The 20,651-nt window shown below is 34.3% G+C and overlaps 2 protein-coding genes across 2 annotated transcripts in view; one reads left to right on the plus strand and one right to left on the minus strand.

Annotated features, from left to right (window-relative positions):
• The window catches only part of LOC120624015 (serine/threonine-protein phosphatase rdgC), a 92,535-nt gene extending 81,104 nt beyond the window's left edge, over positions 1–11,431 (minus strand). Inside the window, exon 1 of the mRNA XM_039890322.1 lies at positions 11,261–11,431. The gene's annotated coding sequence lies outside the window, so the exon portion shown is untranslated. The remainder of the gene's footprint in view (positions 1–11,260) is intronic.
• Positions 11,432–13,657: 2,226 nt separating this feature from the next.
• Positions 13,658–18,978, plus strand: LOC120624060 (CCR4-NOT transcription complex subunit 7-like). The gene is made up of 8 exons (XM_039890390.1): positions 13,658–13,988; positions 14,074–14,181; positions 15,715–15,824; positions 16,614–16,727; positions 16,879–16,997; positions 17,221–17,378; positions 17,637–17,777; positions 18,204–18,978. The coding sequence occupies exons 2-8, from the start codon at positions 14,074–14,076 to the stop codon at positions 18,318–18,320; spliced, it is 867 nt and encodes a 288-aa protein (XP_039746324.1). The 5' UTR covers positions 13,658–13,988; the 3' UTR covers positions 18,321–18,978.
• Positions 18,979–20,651: the final 1,673 nt, after the last annotated feature.

Here is a 20,651-nt window from a genome sequence, read left to right on the forward strand (position 1 = left end):
GTAATTATTGAAATGTAATCGAGATTTTTCCCTGTTTTGAATGCAGCGGAAAAAGCAGATCAATCAAACGTGACACAGTGCGAATTACGCGAAACAATCAAGCAATCCGCCCAACGTTCCGGGCACGCAGGCCGACCATTTCCCCAATGATTTGGCAACTCGCACCCACCTAAATTTAAAACGTAATCTCACTGAGTCAACGCTCTCGTGGCTCTAACACCCAAAATAAACAGTACTAAGAAGACGACAATATTCGGCCGAATTCTGAATTGCAGGAACCACGTATACTGTATGGTGCAACCCGTTCGACATTAAAATTATACTCTAAAAGTTACTCGGAGATACCAAGTCACGGTTTAACTACGCACGGAATGAAGTAACCCTATTAGTTTTGGCAGCGAGTCAAATTATTTTCACTTTTCATCGGATGTAAAAAATTATCCTCGGTTATTTAATTGAATGTCTATTTTAATGACACAATTTATATCCTACTAGGTGCTGCTGCCCGCGATTTCCTCCGTGTTTTTTTACCGTTGGTTATCTATACCTATGTAAAATTTAATAAACCGGGCAAGCTAGTAGCAAGGCTATGTTTTTAGTCCAGTTTTCAACTTCCTTTTAGGGGATAAAAAGATATGTATCCATCTTCAGGACACAAGTCGAACTTCATTGAGATGGTACAGTGAGTTTGAGTTGATCATAGGTAACAAACTAGACACAATTTTCTAATCATAACTTATGAATGGATTTTTGATTGGAACGACTGATATAATCTGAAATGTAACTTATCAGTGCTGTGCATTTTCAGATACATTATGCCATTTTATATGAACTATACCTACTCATCAGCTCTCATTTCTGATATAAAAAATGTATTAGGCTTATACTGATGGCCATGATTACCTACTCTCATATATAACGCCTGTCAAAGTTGCGTCAAAATTGGATAAGCCAGACTAACAGAATTTTAAAAACCTGTTTGCTGAAATTCAATTAATTATAAGACCTTAATAATAACTTTGAAATAACACACAGGGACTTCAACTGATGAGAAGTTAAAATTGAAAAGCTCGACATAATGTAATTTTCACCTACTGACAATTGTAAGACTGCATAGAACGCTCTGCAGCAAAGCTTTAGAGACTCCGACGACATCTGCTTACGTTATTAGCATTTTCACAGGCTCAATAATGCGTTTCTAGCACTTTTTTCAGTTTTGTAGCGGAAAAGTAGAGTTCCAAAGTTAAATTCTTACGTATATTCAAAAGTCAAATTACGTATTAATTTGACTTTTGAATATACGTAAGAATAACTAACTATTATATATACTAACATGATCCATTCCACTCTAGACCTTGAAACCAAACAGAGTGGCTGGAGTGGCAACCCTGTAATCTATAACGTAATGTTATTTATCCACTAGGTGGACACGTGACATCAAGAGAGTCACACGGAACCGCTGGTTACAACCAGGATAAAACGGTTGTATGTGGAGACGTGCAAACGTCGAACGTCATATTAAATTCTCAACCAATGGTGATTGAGACGATGACATTTTGACGGAAAATACCGCAGAAGAATGTCACATATTCATAAAAATATCAATTCAAAATAAATACATATAATATATGTAGCAATGTAGGTATGTGAACTTAAAAAAATAAAACTATTGCGTGCGTCATCCACGGCTCGGGAACATAAATCAAGCGAGATGCTTCTGTCATTTGTATACGTAGATATAAATACGATTCACTCTCGCACGAATCATTCGAAATAAGTGCATACAGCCAATATTTGACGTTAATCATTAAATTCTAACTAAACAATGGAATGTATCTAAATTAGATAGGTAAACACTGGGACTTGATTAATACATTCTAATTTTAACATATTCCATAACACAATGTATAATTATATACTATGTTTTTTATTCGTTTGATGATACTATGGCTATGTATAATCTGCCTTCCAAACTGGTGGTAGAGTTACTACAAATAAGACTTATTTTACGTGTCAAAAGTGCTTAAAAACTAAAATGAATTTTAAATTTCAATTTATATATTATGTTACATATGAATGGATGTCAAAGGTCATAAAATGCATTTTGTACACAGTTGCAATATATACCAATCCAATCAATATATATATCAACTCTAACTAAGATTATAATCAACACTAAGATAGTCTTAGTATTGTAATATTAGAACGCTTACAGCTAAAAGGTTGAAGTTCCTATAGAATTCCCGAGAGCAGAAAATAAAAAAAACTAAATGTCATTATAAAGATTGATTGTAAAGTTTCAATCTAAATGCCCAGTGCCTCTTTGCATAAGGGTTTATGGCATTAAAACTTTTTCTAACCGACTTCCTTCAAAAAGGAATGTTATCGATGTGGTAGTTTTTTTTATGTTTGGGCATAACTCCGTCATTTATATAAGGATTTGCAAAATTCTTTTTTGTTCGAAAGATGTTTGCTTATTCCGAAATGGTCCCATTTAAATTTTATATACCTGGATCTTAAGAACCATTTTTGCATTATGCAAAACAACCGCGATTGCTGCTATTGGGTAAAATAATATGCATTGTTTACGCAATCTCACAACATGACACTAGAAAGGGCTAGATACGCCCACGGATTTGGTATATCGGGTTAAACCCATTTTCTGTAACAGTAGTAGTTGAAATTTTTTTTGGGACTGAAAGCTAGATAAAGCTCATAGTATTCAAACATGATTAAGACAAAAATGTATTCACTATTTAGTTGATATTAAATTATAAGTCCTTTTTTTTCTGGTAAAAAAAATCTCTTGTGTAATATGTGAAAGATGAAAATGGTAACAGAGAGTTATTTCGGCTAAAGTGTTTAAAATAAAAAATTTAAACATAAATTCAAACAAAACAATATTGTTTTAATTTCACATTTTTGTTCAATAACTGTTTAGAAAAGCAAAATTTTTACTGACTAGGACAGAAATACATTAACAATTACTTTTGAGTGTGTGGGTTGTCCATATTTAAATCAAACTGAGGGTTTTGATTTTGTAATTTGTCATAACAAATTTACGCTGCCATTTTTTACCCTTATTGCTGTCTAAATTGCAAGAGAATATTTAAAAAAATTAAAACATTAGTAACCGAGAACCGAGTATTACTCGGTTTCGTTGTCGCCAAACAGAATTTTCGGATGAGTTACTCGGTTCAGGTTAGAGGAAAGAAAACAGGTTTATACAGACCCGTTTATACCCGTTTCTAGAGTCTTATATGAAAGTTTAGAAAGTCTCGTATATAGGTCATAAGTGTATTATACGCAAGTTTAGTACGTCTTGTTTACAGGTCGCAAGTGTTTTATATGCATGTTTAGTATCACTCGTATACAGGAAAATAGTATCTTTTATGCTAGTTTACTTCATGCAAGGTTTGAACGTCTCGTATACTGGTCGTAAGTGTATTTTATGGAAGTATAGTACGTTTCGTAAACAGGTCGCAAGTGTCTTTTAAGCAAGTTTAGTACGTCTCGTATACAGATCGTAAGTGTTTTATGCAAGTTTAGTACGTCTCGTATACAGGTCGCAAGTGTCTTTTATGCAAGTTTAGTACGTCTCGTATACAAATCGAAAGTGTCTTTTTTGCAAGTTTAGAACGTCTCGTACACAGGTCGTACGTGTATTTTATGCAAGTTTAGTACATTTCGTATATATAAGTCGCAAGTATCTTTTATGCAAGTTTAGAACGTCTCGTATGCAGGTCGTAAGTGTTTTTTATGCAAGTCTAGTACATGTCGTAAACAGGTCGCAAGTGTATTTTATGCAAGTTTAGTGCGTTTCTTATAAGGGTTGAAAGAGTCTTTTATGCAAGTTTACTGCGTCTCGTATACATTTCGCAAGTGTCTTTTATGCAAGTTTAGAACGTCTCGTATACAGGTCGTAAGTGTTTTTTATGCAAGTTTAGTACATGTCGTAAACAGGTCGCAAGTGTATTTTATGTAAGTTTAGTGCGACTCGTATACAGGTCGCAAGTTCCTTTTATACAAGATTAGAACGTCTCGTACATAGGTCGTAAGAGTATTTTATGCAAGTTTAGTACATACCGAACACAAGCTGCAAGTGTCTTTTATAGAAGTTCAGTACGTCTTGTATACAGGTCTCAAGTGTCTTTTATGCAAGTTTAGTACGTGTCGTATATAGGTCGCAAGTGTCCTGTATGCAAATTTAGTAGATATATCTCGTAAACAGGTCGCAAGTATCTTTTATAGTCCTATTGGCTGAAATGTCAAGAAGAATATAAAATAAACTTGCGACCACTCGTACATATCAGAAATATTCGGCTTTAAACCAAGTTATTCGGCCAAGTACGAGTAATTAAAAATCTACCGAGCATGTCGAGTAACAAGTACACATGTCGAGTACATGTCGAGTTGCTACTAGATGGACAAATTCGAACCATAACGGTTAGTTTATACCAATTTGGCAAGTGTAGCCTAAAGGAAGATTAAAGATGTTGTCAATTCATTGATTAAATATATTACTTTATAAATCAGTTAAGCTCGATTAATTGAATATTAATCGCACGTCAAATAAACACGAAAGCGCATTGAGCAGCAGAACTGAGTATTTAATGATTACATCATGCATCGAACATCGGTCCGGTGTTGAACAATTGTTTGGCGCTCGGAGCATGCTACATAGTGACTGCATACACTGAACGGACCGGCGCCAAATAATTTGTAGGACACTGGTTACGCTTTCCCTACGAGGATATATGTTTGCACAAGTAGTTTATGAATAACTCCGTTTCCCGCTTCTTAATACCAATTTTGCAAAAAATGGACAAACATAGAGTTTATAGATCTTTATGTATATATTTACCTTAGGGCCATAAGTACCATGGCCCGGGGCGGCATGCTGCCAGGGATGACAGCGTGTCCGTCTGAATCGGTAGATCAAGCGTGATCTTATTTTAGTTTCATCATTTATTATCATCATTTAAATCAACAACTGCCGGTTTTGGTTTTTTGCTTTTGACCATTAATTTATGGGGTGGCCAATCTTACAGGCCCATCACGGCTAGCATGGGCAGGAGACAATTATCTCCCCGGTTAAAGGATAAAAATTTATCTTCTCCCACAGCTGTATCAACTCTCAGAGCACTGACGCACAAGTGGAGTTAATATCCAAATAATATATACGCATAAACGGGTGTAAACTTCTTCTATTCCATGTTCCTGTTTTTTACTAGGTGGACACGTTAATTATATCACCTGTCATTATAATTGTTTCCTGCCTGTGCTGGCCCTGCTGGACGCCGAATTCTTAAGTGCGCCACTGGCTTTATGTAGGTATCTAAAAAATACCAGATGGTGACATTTTAAATCAATGTATAATAACTAGGAAAAAAAAACCTCTTGTTTAAAATAAAAAAATCGTAATTTAGAAATGGGATTAAAAGATTAAAGTTGGATTTTCTACGGAAGCCTGCTTCTATTTTTGACCTGACCTAGATTAATCGTCAGCAGACTATAAATGACCCGATTTTGGGCATAGGCCTCTCACCTAACCTGCACAGACCTGCTTGAAATAAATGAATTTTGATTTTTTTTTAATTTTTAAGCCTGTGACTAAATGCTTAACGTAGTGCCCGAGTTACCGGTAGTATCTTCTTAACTGCGAGTTGATACAAAGAATTTATAGACTTAAAACCTCACATCTTTTGACCTGACCCGGGATTCAAATCTAATGAAATCCGCCCCTCTTCTTTACCTCTTCCATCTCCTCCAACTTAATTTTAAGCTTGTGAGTGGCCACGAAAATATTCTGATTAGATTTTTACCTATGACCTTTCAGATTTCAGGAGACCTCTGAACTGTGGAGTTATTTAAGACTACTTGGAATATTCGCAGTGCCAAACTTTAAGCGTTACGTGTTGACCCTATGAGGCTTATGATTATCGCATGGCTAATTGTACGTGACCTAATCACGTGTGACACCTAGACTTAACATTTTGTTTGTTTTTGCACCTTAACACAGCCAGTAATTAATGTCTTACCTATACATAGAAGTATTTTAGCTATATAATATTAATTCCGAGTCGTGTAACATGTATTTAACGTGAGAGGGTGAAAAGTTCAAACTTAAAAAATAGTAAAATTCTGGCAATTCTGAGTCTGATGGGCAAAAGCCTCTTCTCTCTCTTAGTATATAGGGATAAGACCTCTTTTTCTCCACGCTGCTGAAATATGGGTTATTATATTTCAGCAGAGAGAGATTTCAGCTTATTAGAGAAAAAAACTTTCTATAGTTAGATAGATGAAAGGTTAAAAAATCGCAGGTAATTATCGTACCAATGTATGAGCGAAATAATATACCGTATTAAATTCTATTGCAAAAATACTATAATGTAACTTCGATCAATAATGTTTGATAGAAGCAAACCTACAAACCTGGAATGTTGTATCAACCGAAATAAAAAAAAACAATCCTAGTTTATCTAGTCTAGTTGGGCATATCTCGCGAAGACTTGACCTTTGAAAAATCCAAATTGTTAGCTAAGATACGAGTATACACATTTATGCGGAGATAACATAAAAAAATATTTCAAGTTCTACCTTTAAATACCTACCTCTAATAATTTCGCTGGCTTAAGATGCAATAATTAAAAAAAAAAAACTCGATGAATTCGACTTTTTTGTCGTCGTAATACATGGTACTACATAGTTAAGGCGTGGGGCGAAAGGCCATCACTGCCGCATGTGGCTCTGCTAATATGAGACTTTTATGTGAGTCACTTTTGAAAGGCTTCTTCGAAACTGATTAGGATTGCGCTGTTAAAAATAAGTGTAAGTCATTACGCTTACTTAAAAGATTTGCTTAATTTATAAGCAAATCTTTTAAGTAAGCGTTCTATTTAAAGTAATCAACTTTGCATCTTGCGCAAAAATATACGCAACGCATTTTCAGTACTGAACATGTGGCTAGTGCTCTTTTTCCTTTCTTTCGAGACTAATTGCTATCACAAATTTTTCTTCAAATTCAAATTTAATTTATTTTAACTAGGCCTAAGAATGAAGCCTGTCTATTTTTGTGATCACCTAATCGAAAGACAGGTTCTAGCGAGAAGGCAAGAAACTCGTTTTTCTCCTCATCAGATAGCATAGTAGCCTGCAACCTTTTCATATAGAATTTATGTAATTATATAGTAACTGCCATGTATTAAATGTGTTCTCATAAATTGCTTATATTCAAAAAAGGTTAATCTTATATTACCTTCTATATTATGTATTATGCTATAAAAGCACAATGATTTCCATAATCTATTTCTCATTTTCTCATAATCTATTCTCATTTTAATTGCATTTGAGGTTCAAAAATGATTAGGGTAGCAAGCAAAATTAAATTAGAGGGCAAATAAAATAAATCTTTCTATTACTTTGTTCCTTAGATTTAAATTTCCATCATGGTGTAATTTTGCTCGTAATAACATTTTTGATCCACATCCAATTAGTTTTATTAAATTAATTTCACCTTGTTAAAGCGATTACTTAAAACTAAGCCTATTAGATTCTATAAAGAAGACTTAATATATAGCATATTTATATGCACTATTCAATAATAACTAGGTACCTACTTAATAAATATGACTAACAGATGCCCTCGAATTTCTACGAATCTGTGTGATTCTGTGCCACACCTTAAAAGGTTGTAGCCAAGCTGACATTAAATCCTTGTGAAACTTAATAAGGTTACTTGGCGTAATAAAATTAAATAACACTGGTGGGCAAAGGTGAAAAGTAAAAGTAGAGTTAAGATTCCATCGAAAGTTTTTTTTCATCCAATCACAAAGTTACATCAAATCAAACCTTTCTTTCATCAAATTACCTTAGTTAGGGTTCTGTCCCCCTAAGGTAGCTATAAAACGTCCAAATACTTAATGTACTATGTAGTATACGTAAATCAATATCAATATCTTCACACCCAATTCACTTCGCAGCCGATTACAGTTTTATTAAGCGAGAAAACGATTTATTTACTAGATTTTTTTCACTAAATACCTATTAAGTTATTAAACAAAGATTACAACTGGATCATTAATTTTAAGCATTTTGTTCAGCAGTTTGTCATAGTTACAATCAGTTTCGGCTAGGAAGAATGAATTTGTTCTTATGGTTCTCACACACGATAAAATAATGTTTTAAACTCGAGAATGTTGCTGTTAGAAAATAGTAAATTCTGAATTTATTGTTGGCTTTTTCTCAGTAAAATCTGTCATCCGAACCGGTGGTACACTCCGACCAGACCAAAAGTTATTACCTTATAAATAATAAAGTAGGCCTACTTGAAATAATAAAGAAATCTCTACGAGTTAACCAAAGAGTAGGCTTTTCTTAAGTTCTCTTGGCATTTGATAGGCATTTGCCTATCCTGAAATATTTTAGATCTAGTTTTCTTTTATGTTCCTTTTCACCCACGCGTGAATCGAACTAAATGATCCGACTGAAAAGACCATTCTTGGTTACGGAACATTTCTTTATTTTATTCCTCTACAAGTAAACCTTTAGCTACAATCTCACCTGGTGGTGAGTAAGGTTAAGCAGTCGAGGCTAAACCCCGTATCAGTTTCTACGCAAAATGCCAGTAACGGTCAAAGCCGTCTACCAGACAAGACCAGAGAAAATCCCTAATTGCCCCTGCCCGAAGTTAAGGCCGGTGTTAAATCTTCTTCTTATATATAAAATTATAAACCACAGCGTTCACCCCTTTGTTCGTTTTCGTCAATCGTTTGATCAAACGGTTAAACGTTCCGGTACGATAGAAAAACGAATAGGAAAGAAATAGGTACCTACCGTATTTCTTTCAAATGCCATAATAACAAATTAGCCCGCTACCATCACTTACGATCAGATGAGATTGCAGTCACAGTCAAAAGCTAACTTGTAGATAATTAAAAAGAAAAACACTGCGCCAGGGAGGTCGATAAACATAATTAAACATGGTGGTATTAGTAACATGGTGGTTTATTATACACGATCACTTAATATCTTTTTGCGTTTTAATTTAACCACCCTATTAACCCCTTGATCGCCTTTTTAAAACGAATACCAAATGTTTACATAGGCAGCTTGAAGTCCTAAAGTTAACCAGGCAAAGTCGTTATTGGCAACACGCAGTTGCCAATAAAGACTTATATTCTGAAACGTGGGCCTCATAGAATGGCTCAGTCACTCAGCGAGCGATGGAGAGAGCTGCACTTTCAGTAACTCATCACGTATCTCTACGTGATGAGTTACCGAAATAACTGCACGAATTGGGAAGATGAAGTCGCAAAGAGCGGGCACATAACTCGGAGAACTGATTGATGTTGGGGTGCCAAGGTGCTGAAATGGCGAATTCGCACCGAGAACTGGAGAGAGGAACCCAGGACAGTGGATATTGAAATTCTTACTTTACTATCAAAAAATATTAAACAAAGATTGGCATGAAAATGAGAAAACACAAAGAATACGCATTTTTGTATTCGTCAGCCCCGTGGTGATCACCACGGGGCTGACGAATACAAAAATGTAAACTAACATAAATCAAATGTGATTATAATCGTTAAATCCGCCAACATACAATAAATCCGCGTGTTGGGTCTATGCCTTGTACCTAAAACCTATCCTCTATGAAATAAGTGTCCTGTGTCTAGCCGTGGGACTTTATAGAACTGAAAATGATTTCGATAATTTAAGAAAACTGCCTTACCAGCTCGGACAGGAGACTATTATCTCCCCGGGGATGGATAAAAATGTATCTTCGTCCACAGCTTTATCAGAACACTGGCGCACAAGTTGAAATAACATCCAAATAATATATGGGTAATAAAAAACGGGTGCTAACTTCTCCTATTCCATGTTCCCATGATTTAGCAGGTGGACACGTTCATTAGGTATATCCCTTGTCAGGGAATATGCCCTTGCTAGCCATGCAGTGCGGTTTGAGAACATGTAGAGCGTAATCTAAGTTTAAATCATTTACGATTATCGTATTTATTTTCGTTTCATGCCAAGCTTTTTTGTTATAAAACTAAACTGTACTTCGAAGTTAATAAACAATATCAAAAGATATGATGTTAGCACGAACATTTATCAACAACGCTAATGTAAAAAAATGTGACTCATCGTCATAGTTTATTGCGATACGGGAACTACGAGTGAGCCCTGAAAAATGCATCAAATAGCGTCCTATCTCTTACAAACATAAACCATACGATTTTTTTATGAGGGAACCATTAAACCGCTACGATTTTATTACGGCGACCATGAGAATGCCAATTGGCATCTAATTCAATTTCAGAGGCAGCTGTCTATTATTTGAGAAAATACTTCATAGAGTGTAGGTATGTGTTAACATATTCAGGGAATAAACGTCTCCCAAGTAAACATTTAAATAGTTCGTTCAATCGACACGTGAAATTACCATTGAAAATATACAATTTATATGAATTTTGAGAAGTAGGTAGGTAGGCGGACATCCGCTTTAATTGTTAGCTTTGACATCGTTCAAGCGATGTGTTGCGAACGTCCAGGGTTCGATTACTGACACGGGTCGATATGGGAATTTCCAGTTTCAAAATTGGCATATTTCTAGGCTGTTGGGATTCTAGCAGTGGCTTATGGTTAGTGAACTTTCCGCAAAGACTTCTCATTTAACAGATCAGTTTCTAGGTAACACTTCCAGGTTAGCTGTCTTTCATTTTAGAATAAGAGCATTCAATGAGTAGGTATCCTGCAAAGGCCAATTTCACATTGGATAAATTGTACGAATACACATTACCTACCTACATACCTAATAGCTTACTTGATGAAAACAGTGTCACTGCAAAATACACCACGAGGTTTCAAGCCACGTAACCACTTAACACATAAGCTAAAACAGTTATACCAATAAATAATTTTCGTTACTTTTCTATGTATATTCAAGAAAGTAAGTTACTTCCTACTTAATCCGTCCGACGAACGATCCCGCATAGTGCATTTTTTAAATACATTTTGCTCTAAATGCCCGGCCAGTTTTGCAATGAGAATTTCGTTTAGTAAGCGAATATAATAGGTATAGTTAGTATAGTTATAAAATATGTATAGTTTAATACTACCTAAACCTTTACCTAGGTGCTATAAATTTTAATGATATATATAAGTATATTATGCGGCAATTATTTTCATTAAATTTTTGTGATAGCCAACCTATACAATATTGACTCTTCTACATAAAATCATGATAGTTACTTACGTTTTACCGTCCCTCGACAACGTGATGTAGAACAAACTCAAACGAAACCAAAGGAAATAAGAAACAAATCACAATATTTAGGTGTAATAAAATAAAACGTCAAAACCGCACCGGTTACGAAGTTAGCCGTCGGAAAATTCGTAGCGAGTGGAAAACACCAAACTCCGTGGCGGACCGCGAACGACTAGGCGCCTTAACGCTTCTACACCCACACGAAAGCTTCAACAAACTGCACCAAAGCGGATATATTAGGTTTATTCGGCAATCATTTTGGAGAACATACTTAGCCCAAGTTAAAATGTAACAAGATAAAGTTGCCTTTTATTTGAGCTAAGTACGGAAGGTTTACAGCGATAAGATTGCAGCGAGGATCATTTAAATTGGTTCCAGTGATCTAAATAAAATCTTTGTAGCGATATAGACTCGAAACGACCTACGTTTCGTCTCTATATCGCTATAAACATTTTTTTTAATTTTATATCAGATTTGCATGCGTAACTTACTATCAGGCCTGATGGGATGCTACGATGTGGGTTAGGTTGGTTTTTACTCTAGCCTTTTTTCACTTCTTCGTGACACAAAACACATACGCCGGAAAGACGTTCCACACCCTAAGCTCCTATCAGAAACATGGTTGAAACACTGCTCACACCGTTACGCTGTTCGGTGTTAGAAAAGTCGAGATGAAGGCATAACATTATAATGTTCCTGAGCACTCACATGACTCTTAGAAGTATCGGTATATCATGAAAAACACAATAAACACGAAACTTATATGGTTTTAAAATAACATGGACCATATAACCACTGTTTCACAGGCAAGCACGATGGGGTAAAAGTTTTTACCCCAATGTCGGTAAAAACTTTTACTATATTACGTAGGAATTACAAATCAGGTGCAGGTATCCCTTAGTCAATATTAAATAGTGTAAACTACAATATTTAAAAAATATTTGCTAGTGCAAAAACAAGGATGTTTTAAAAACGACATTTAATTACCTAGGGCATCGAGGAGACCTACCTACTAGTTGTTATGTTTTTGCACTCAGTATGCCGCCAGTGCATAGGAATCGTGAAGAAAGGATCGCCAGAGGAACTCATTCGGAAAGCAGGTTGACAATAATAAAAAATACTCTAAATATTCATATTAAAGGGATTGTTATGGGGGTGATGTGGTCTTCGTGCAACGACGCATAAATTATTATGCGTGCGCTAACAATATATTAACTAGAGTGAAAAATCTGCGGGAAAAGCGGTTTCTCTTTCTAACTACTCCATGTTTAGGTAAATACAAATAATAATTAAACTTACTTTAAATTTTAAGGTATAGTTCTGGCTAACGTTGCGGCACGTTCTATCATAAGCCATTTATAGTCGCATTGCTGAGCACAAGACTCTTCTCGCATAACAGAGAGTGGCTGAGAAGTTTGAACCTCCACATTAATGCATTTCTGGTTTGTGGGCTAACAAACTTTATTGTTTATTAGCTTTTCCAGAGAAACAAACATTACTGGTAAACCATAAAGTTTTTTTACCTCTTGGTAACATACTAATTATACAAGTTCTATATCCTTGCCCAATTTCAAGCAGGAGGTTTTATGCACTTTTTACTGAGAATTTTAATTTGCTGAACTCAATAAAGTTTGTCGCAGACTTTCTATGCTCCGAGTCACAAAAATCGTAAAGGAAGGAATGAAAGCGGCATATTTTTGAAAAGCGAAGGCCATCCGCAAAACACATTGACCGCATCGAATGCGCCAGGGTCATCCGCATTTCAACGAAGCGTATGATGCGGTCGGCACGTGCCACTGACGTCGTCGTTGCGTTGAAAGCGATTCTCCCGCCATAGCTTTACTAATTCGTAAATTCATTGACTTAGGATTACTCTTGTGTTTTTGCAACAATGGCAACAGTTTGCCTTGCAACTGACGTTAGAAAAAAGGCACCTAACATATCCTTATAAACCTTTTTAATACCTATGTAAAACCGCAAATAAATCTATTAAAAGGCATAATACTCGGTATCGAATTCAGTATCGGAATTGATCGCAAAATATTTTGGTTGCAGGCGCAAGTTCACTGACATTTATGACATCTCATGCAACATGCCAACCTAGCTCCTGTATCTCAGAATGAAAATGAATGATGCTTATCCCCATTAAAGTTTTGTTTTGTATTAATTTAATTTCATGGTTTAGCCTACTCTTTCCTATACGTTCCGCACATTTACAAATATGATCTAATTTAGTAGTAAAATACTGCGAGAGCAATTTACTATTCTTCAGGTCTACGTCGTGTTGCAAGAAATAAAAAAAAGATAAAAAACCGAATTGTCTATGCCATTGTCATCCATTGCCAATGTCAATGTCTGACATTAGCATCTGTCATTTCATTTGTCAACATGGCATGCCTATCGATAGGGTGAATGTTGTTGGGAGGATTTTTTTAGTTTTTGGCTTATGTATTTTAAATTTGCTTTAATACATTCCTTTAAATAAATCTACAGACAATCTTTATCTATATTTAAGTGCTAAATCAGTTAAAAAAACAAAAGTTTATTGCTTACGGAAGTTCTTTATTTACAAGCGTCGACTGTTATCGCGTCCTAGCTATCTTTTTAGAGTGGCTATCCTATATTGTTGTTACCGTTGTTATTTACAAAAACATAAGCCACGGCGTCTCAAAAGTCAGACGAATCCAGCCGCCGAGACGCAGACAATCGGTATAAGGTCTGTATCGGTATATTTGTAATTTGGTATTAACAAAAACTAGGCAGCAAATATTTTTATATAATTCATTGCATTTTGAACATAGATGCCTGCAGCCAGTTTTGGGTCACTGTCACTACCAGGAACCAGTGATTGTGGCATCAAAGATGTGTGGAATCACAACCTTCATGAAGAATTCCAAATGATCAGAAAGGTATGTGTGTCAAGGACGTTTATGATTTTGCCATAAATAGTAGATAGCAACTATTATAACTATAATAGTAATTTGAAAAAATATTTATTTTTAAAATGGGTTGAGTATTATAACTATATGTCTTATTTCTACACTAATCAATACTTGTTACAATTGTATATTACTTTTGACTTTTATAACAATACATAAACAGTAAGTAGAATAGTAAAAATTCAGTAGTATGAAAGCTTGTCCAGGAAAGTACTATCACCAAGTAAATAAGCATATTCATGCTGTGTTTTTCAGTCCGATAAGTGCCATTGTCTGTGTCATTATTTGCACGGGGGAGGTTTGCTGAGCACAACACCTATGCCTCAGGTTGATGGAAACAGGCAATTTTGAGAATGTGTTCCTTGCATGCCCTCCAGAGTGTTGCTTTGTTTTTAGGTAATGGTTTTCCACTTGCCATCAGGTGGGCCGTCTGATTGGACAGTCAATATCCACATTTACCCTTAAATAAATAAATAAATAAATATACTATGACAAGATATCTAGTCCCAAAGTAAGCGTAGCTTGTGTTATGGGTACTAAGATGAATATTTTTTATGAATAATATACATAAATACTTTTAATATATAGATAAACGCCCAGACACTGAAAGACATTCATGTTCATCACACACATATTGTCCAGTTGTAGGAATCGAACCCACTGCCTCAGATGCAGAAAGCAGGGTCACTGCGAACTGTGCCAACTGGCCATCAAATCCTCATATTTAGCTTTGGCTATTCTTCTGGAATTTGCTACTCTGGTTCTTTCAAATAATCACTATATCACATGATATTGGCTGTTTCATCTGTCTTTATAGTCTTTAAAAACAAAATGCATCAAAATATTGTGACTAATTATATTAACTTTATTAAGTTATTTTAAGTTCTCTGTATATGTTCTCTGTATAGTAATCAAAAAAGTAAACAGTTTTCCTCTAAGAGAAGATAGGTGCCGATTCTGTTGTACACAAATCTCTAAACCCAATAAACTAGATAGGTCTTAAAATATTGCCATTGCTTTTCACAATGTTTTTGTGGAAAAGAACAACACTATTTTTAGAACTGCCCATTTAATATAATTTAGAGAGTTGTGAAAAGAATTGGCATTCCAAATTTAAGATCTTGCTAGTTCTTATTAGAAATTGTTCTATTTTATATTATGATTGACATAGCATAATAATAATCTTTACTTACAGACATTACATCTATTTACGAAAAATAATATAAAATTAAATAATTAAAAAATGTTGTTAAATAATACTTATCTATGTCAGTATGTTAAATGGCATACTTTCCATTTATAGGGCAATGAGAAAACACATGCACCCAGTGCTGCATAAATGGATTTTCTTGTTTTTATAATAGGATACTCAGAATAACATTGGAGCTTTTGCACATTCTGCTCATCACAGATGCTGCTCTTTTTCTCATAATACCATAGAAATTATTGGTACTAATTGAATGATAATTATGCAAATTAATAAAAAATTTAAACTTTATACAGATAGTACAAAAGTACCACTGGGTAGCAATGGATACAGAGTTTCCTGGAGTTGTAGCACGGCCCATTGGAGAATTCAGATCTACAGCTGACTACCAGTATCAATTACTCAGGTACTTGTAAACTTTTTAACTATTAGGATTACATAAAGTTTTCTTTACATTGATTATGTTATAGAAACAAGGTATTAAGCTGGCTACTGTATGTAGACATGGGGAGGTTAGCAAGAGGGGGAGGGGGGTTCACTTTCAAACAAAAATTGTATGTCTCTAACCTGTCTTTTATAACAAGTGCTGAAACTAATCTTTATCTTTACATATAATAAAACAAGTCCCCCGCCGCGTCTGTCTGGGCGCGAAAAACCGAGAAACTACAAACCGATTTTCCTACAGTTTTCACTAATGAACAGAGTTACTAATGTGGCAGGTTTTTCGTACATTTTATGCGCTGATATTAGATTCTAGGTTTTTTAAGATATTCTTACCGATTTGGTGCTGGAGAAGTTGCGCGGGTCAGCTAGTGAGTTTATAATAACAGCAAAATTTATCCCATATTAGAAAACTGAACGAACAAGCAACTGCAAGTTCTTGAACAATTATATGTATTTAACTAGTTGTTGAACACAACTTCTTTCCTGTAGAACTTTTTTACCATAAGGATGATTTTAATTGAATCCTGGGAAAAAAATGACTAGTTTCAAGAAGAAATTAATAAGTTACATAGTTTGGTAAATAGCAAAGTGCTTTCTGCTTTAGCTCTAGGACTTTAAAATAAGCTGTAACTATACTGATCCACACATTATTTTAGTAATAAAACACAAGTATCTAATAATTTATAATAAAAGGGCTTTTGCAATTGGTACTTAATCTTAAATTTGAATAATTATTTGTCTAAATTCACAGATGTAATGTGGATTTGTTGAGAATAATACAGCTTGGTCTAACATTCATGGATGAAAATGGAAAAACTCCACCCGGATACACTACATGGCAGTTTAACTTCAAATTTAACCTACAGTAAGTTTTATTCTTTAACACAAAAATTTTAAATTAAAAATTGGTACCACTCAAGTTTTTACAAGCCTTAAACAAGTAACATGTTGTAGTAAAACCAAAAAAGTTTACTGCTTTATCCAGCACACAGATTAACTCTGTTTTAACATTTCAGGGAGGATATGTATGCACAAGATTCAATTGATTTGCTCCAGAACTCAGGACTTCAGTTTCGAAAGCATGAGGAAGATGGAATTGAACCTTTGGAATTTGCTGAACTTCTTATGTCATCAGGTAAAGAATGCATTATAAAATTATACAATATTGTCAGTTTACTGGTTTCTGGACACATCAAATAATAGCCCGCGCGATTGAACAGAAAAGTAAGACAGCATGTTTCAAGAATGCTAGACATGTCTAGGATTTTTTTTTCAGTCCTTGACAGTATAGAGATTTATTTGTTTAAACAAAAGGTACTTATCATGACTGTAATTTTTAACAGTAATATTTATTTCAGGTTTAGTGTTAATGGATAACATAAAATGGCTCAGTTTTCACTCTGGATATGACTTTGGATATCTACTCAAACTACTCACTGATCAAAATTTGCCTCAAGATGAAAATGACTTCTTTGAAAGTCTGAGACTATATTTTCCAACTGTGTATGATGTAAAAGTGAGTAACATAATTGTTTATCTATCTTCTCTCGTAAGGCGGCCTTAAGACGTTTAAAATCAATCTATTACCATATATCTAGTTGCTGCTTGACTGCTAGAGAAACTGCGAATTATGATTTTGGTCTAACTTGCAACACTGAATTCTAAAAAAAAAAAAGCAATCTCTTATGAGATAAGAAGACTTAACAACTTGATTGTAAAATTAGCAAAATTACCTTTAAATGAACCAAAAAGCTGTATATCTTTATTGTTCTAGTATTTGATGAAGCTTTGCAAGAACCTAAAAGGCGGTCTCCAAGAAGTAGCCGATCAGCTGGAACTTAGGAGGGTTGGGCCTCAACATCAAGCAGGATCCGATTCGCATCTTACTGGGATGGCTTTCTTTAAAATCAAAGAGGTACTTATGACTAAATTATATAATGATATCCATGATATGAAGCAAAACAATAATTAACACACATATAAAAATGTAATGTTGAGTTGATGCAATAATCTGGGGTTGTCAATTGTTTGTCTTTTGTTACTATTATATGAGTTTTCATATAATAATAACCAAATAATTATAAAAATATCTTTATATCGACTTTATTACGACCTTGTTCGAATCCAAATACAAGTTTACTAGCTGTTGTCCGCGTTTACTTTCCAGGAATAAAAAGTAGCCTTTGTTACTCATGGTTGTACCTCGTCGTTTCTACTAGCTCTATGCCAAAAATCAAGTTGATTGGTTTCTCAGTTAAAGCGTGAAGTAAACAAACACACTTTTGTATTTATGTTATAAGTTAGGATGAGTTTGGTTTGATTTTGTTTTATCTCGTTTCAGATTTTCTTCGACGACAACATAGAGAGTTCCAGTGGACATCTCTACGGGCTTGGTGCACCATTCACAGTGAACTCTAATAACTTCCAAGACAACGGCGAAAATGGAAACTCATCCTGATCTACGGAGTCGGTTTGCGTGTCGAATCCGACATCGCAACCGAGAGCCTTCCATCACAAAGAATTGGGTTAAGCTGTCTTGTAAATAAAAATTATACTACACATTCGCAAAATCTATCAACATCGATTTAAAGGGTACTTAAAAGGTTAACAAATAGCTAATTAAGTGACGCTTTTAGTGGCTCAAAAAGATCTCACCGCGAAAAAACGATAAAACCGTTGTACAATAATTAAATAGTTAAAACAAAACGTAATCAAAATCACTTTAAGATGTGTGTGACTACTTAATAATGTGCATTTATAACAATACTTGTTAACATAACAATAATAAGTTATCACTGGTTAGAGATATTAAAAACTATGTAAGTAGAATATCTAGATTACCGATAAAAATTGCAGCAGCAACATTAAGTTATGTTTTTTAACTAAAGTTAATAGAGGATCCTTAGTTTCATCGCTTTTTGCATAACAAACTTCTATAAATATTATTATGATAGGTCTGGGTTATGCTGATGTGTAATAATGTATTTATGAGATTGCGTACTTATTGAAGTTTATATAAAAAATGTGGACATTTTTATGATATGACTGGATATTGCAACATAAGTGTTATTAATATAGACGCACGAAATATAAAGCTTCTTATAGTTTTATGTGTATGATATCTGTTTTATTATCCCTTAGATTGTGTACCTGTCCCTTAAATTTTGTATGTTTTGAAATAAGTTATAGCATATCTATAGCTAGCAAGCAGAGCTTGTTAAGTTCAACAACTACTTCTCACATTTGAATTAATATAATTATTAAAAACGTGTCATTCATTCAAATTCTATACAATATCTATGCAGAATTTCAAATAAGTTTACATTAAATACAATTTTTTTACACATTTTAGTACTAAGCAGAAGAAATGCATGTATATTAAATGTTTTTAGTGTTTATATAATTATAACTAAATTGATGGTTATGTAAATTTTTTTAGTATATTTCTTAATAGTAAGAAATGTGACAGTTAGATTTGTTTGTCTAGATTATAATGTAATATCTGTAGTAACGAGTAATTGTAGACAGGTACTAATCTAAGTAATTTCATTATTATAATAAATCGTGGCATGTGTTTAGAATAGGTAATCAACAATATGCAGTGGAAATTTCAATGCTTAAATAAAATGTTTTATACAATTTTTAGCATACAAAAATGATCAATCATGTAATGTATAATTTTTATTATTAAGATATCAATTTATTTTAAATTTCTATTAATAATTTTTGATTAAAATAATTTGATGTATAATAATATATTTTGTAACATTCGACAGAAATGTAATAATAATGAATGAAATAATTTAATTAAGGTAAACATTTAATTTACGTTTTTAATAGATACATTGAAAGTGGACTTTTTATTATATTGGCCCAAAGCTACCCAGGTACCGTCCGCGTCTTAGTTGGTCGGGCTTAAGTAAGTAAGTCACGAAGGCATCCAGTGTTTAGGGATTCAATCCCTAATAGTGAATAGTGAGTATAGTCGGAGATGAAAGTTGTACATAATACATGTGCAAACGTCTCGGAGGGGTCGAAGTAGGGTACTTCAGCCTGGTCAAAAAAAAACATTCCGGACTGCAGAAAGAAAATAGAAAGTATACTTTATTGATATTCTACCAAGTAACACATACAATATTAATAAACAAACTACACGTAGATAATACAGAAGAATCGGCGGCCTTACCGCTACGAAGTGATCTCACTGCGGAGATGCACTGTGCACTTCATACAAGCGTAAAGCATTCTCTACCCTATACTTTTAAATCAAGTAGGTAACGAGATTTTTTCCGTTCATGCTTACCCTGGGCTATTGAGGATAGAGGTAAGGAGAGTCATATTATATGAGAGAAAAGTTGAAAAAGTGTCCAGTTGTTGCGCTAAATAACAGTTCAAAAATCCTCCACAATGGCGCTGGTGGATGCACAGGGTATGGTATGAATGTAGCAATCGTAGATGAATTGAAGTATGCCGAGTTAAAAAATTTAATGTCATTATCGACTAAAGTAGTTAATAATTGAGAATTTCAACAACTTACGTTGTACAAAATATTGTGGTAAATATAACCTTACTTCCTTGTTTACCTTGTTTATTTTTCAAGCCTACTCTAACAATATTTATATTTGGCGCTTCTTTTAAGAGTTACCCTGATGCTAATGTGGCGCCATCCTAATTTAATACATTTTGACGACACTTTTTCATATACACAGATGACTCTCCTTACCTCTACCCTCCATACCCTGGGAAAATACATTAAAAAAACAATTTAATGACAGGTCGCATAGTAGTG

Source organism: Pararge aegeria, chromosome 5, assembly GCF_905163445.1.
Source record: "Pararge aegeria chromosome 5, ilParAegt1.1, whole genome shotgun sequence".
NCBI classification, from domain to species: Eukaryota; Metazoa; Arthropoda; class Insecta; order Lepidoptera; family Nymphalidae; genus Pararge; species Pararge aegeria.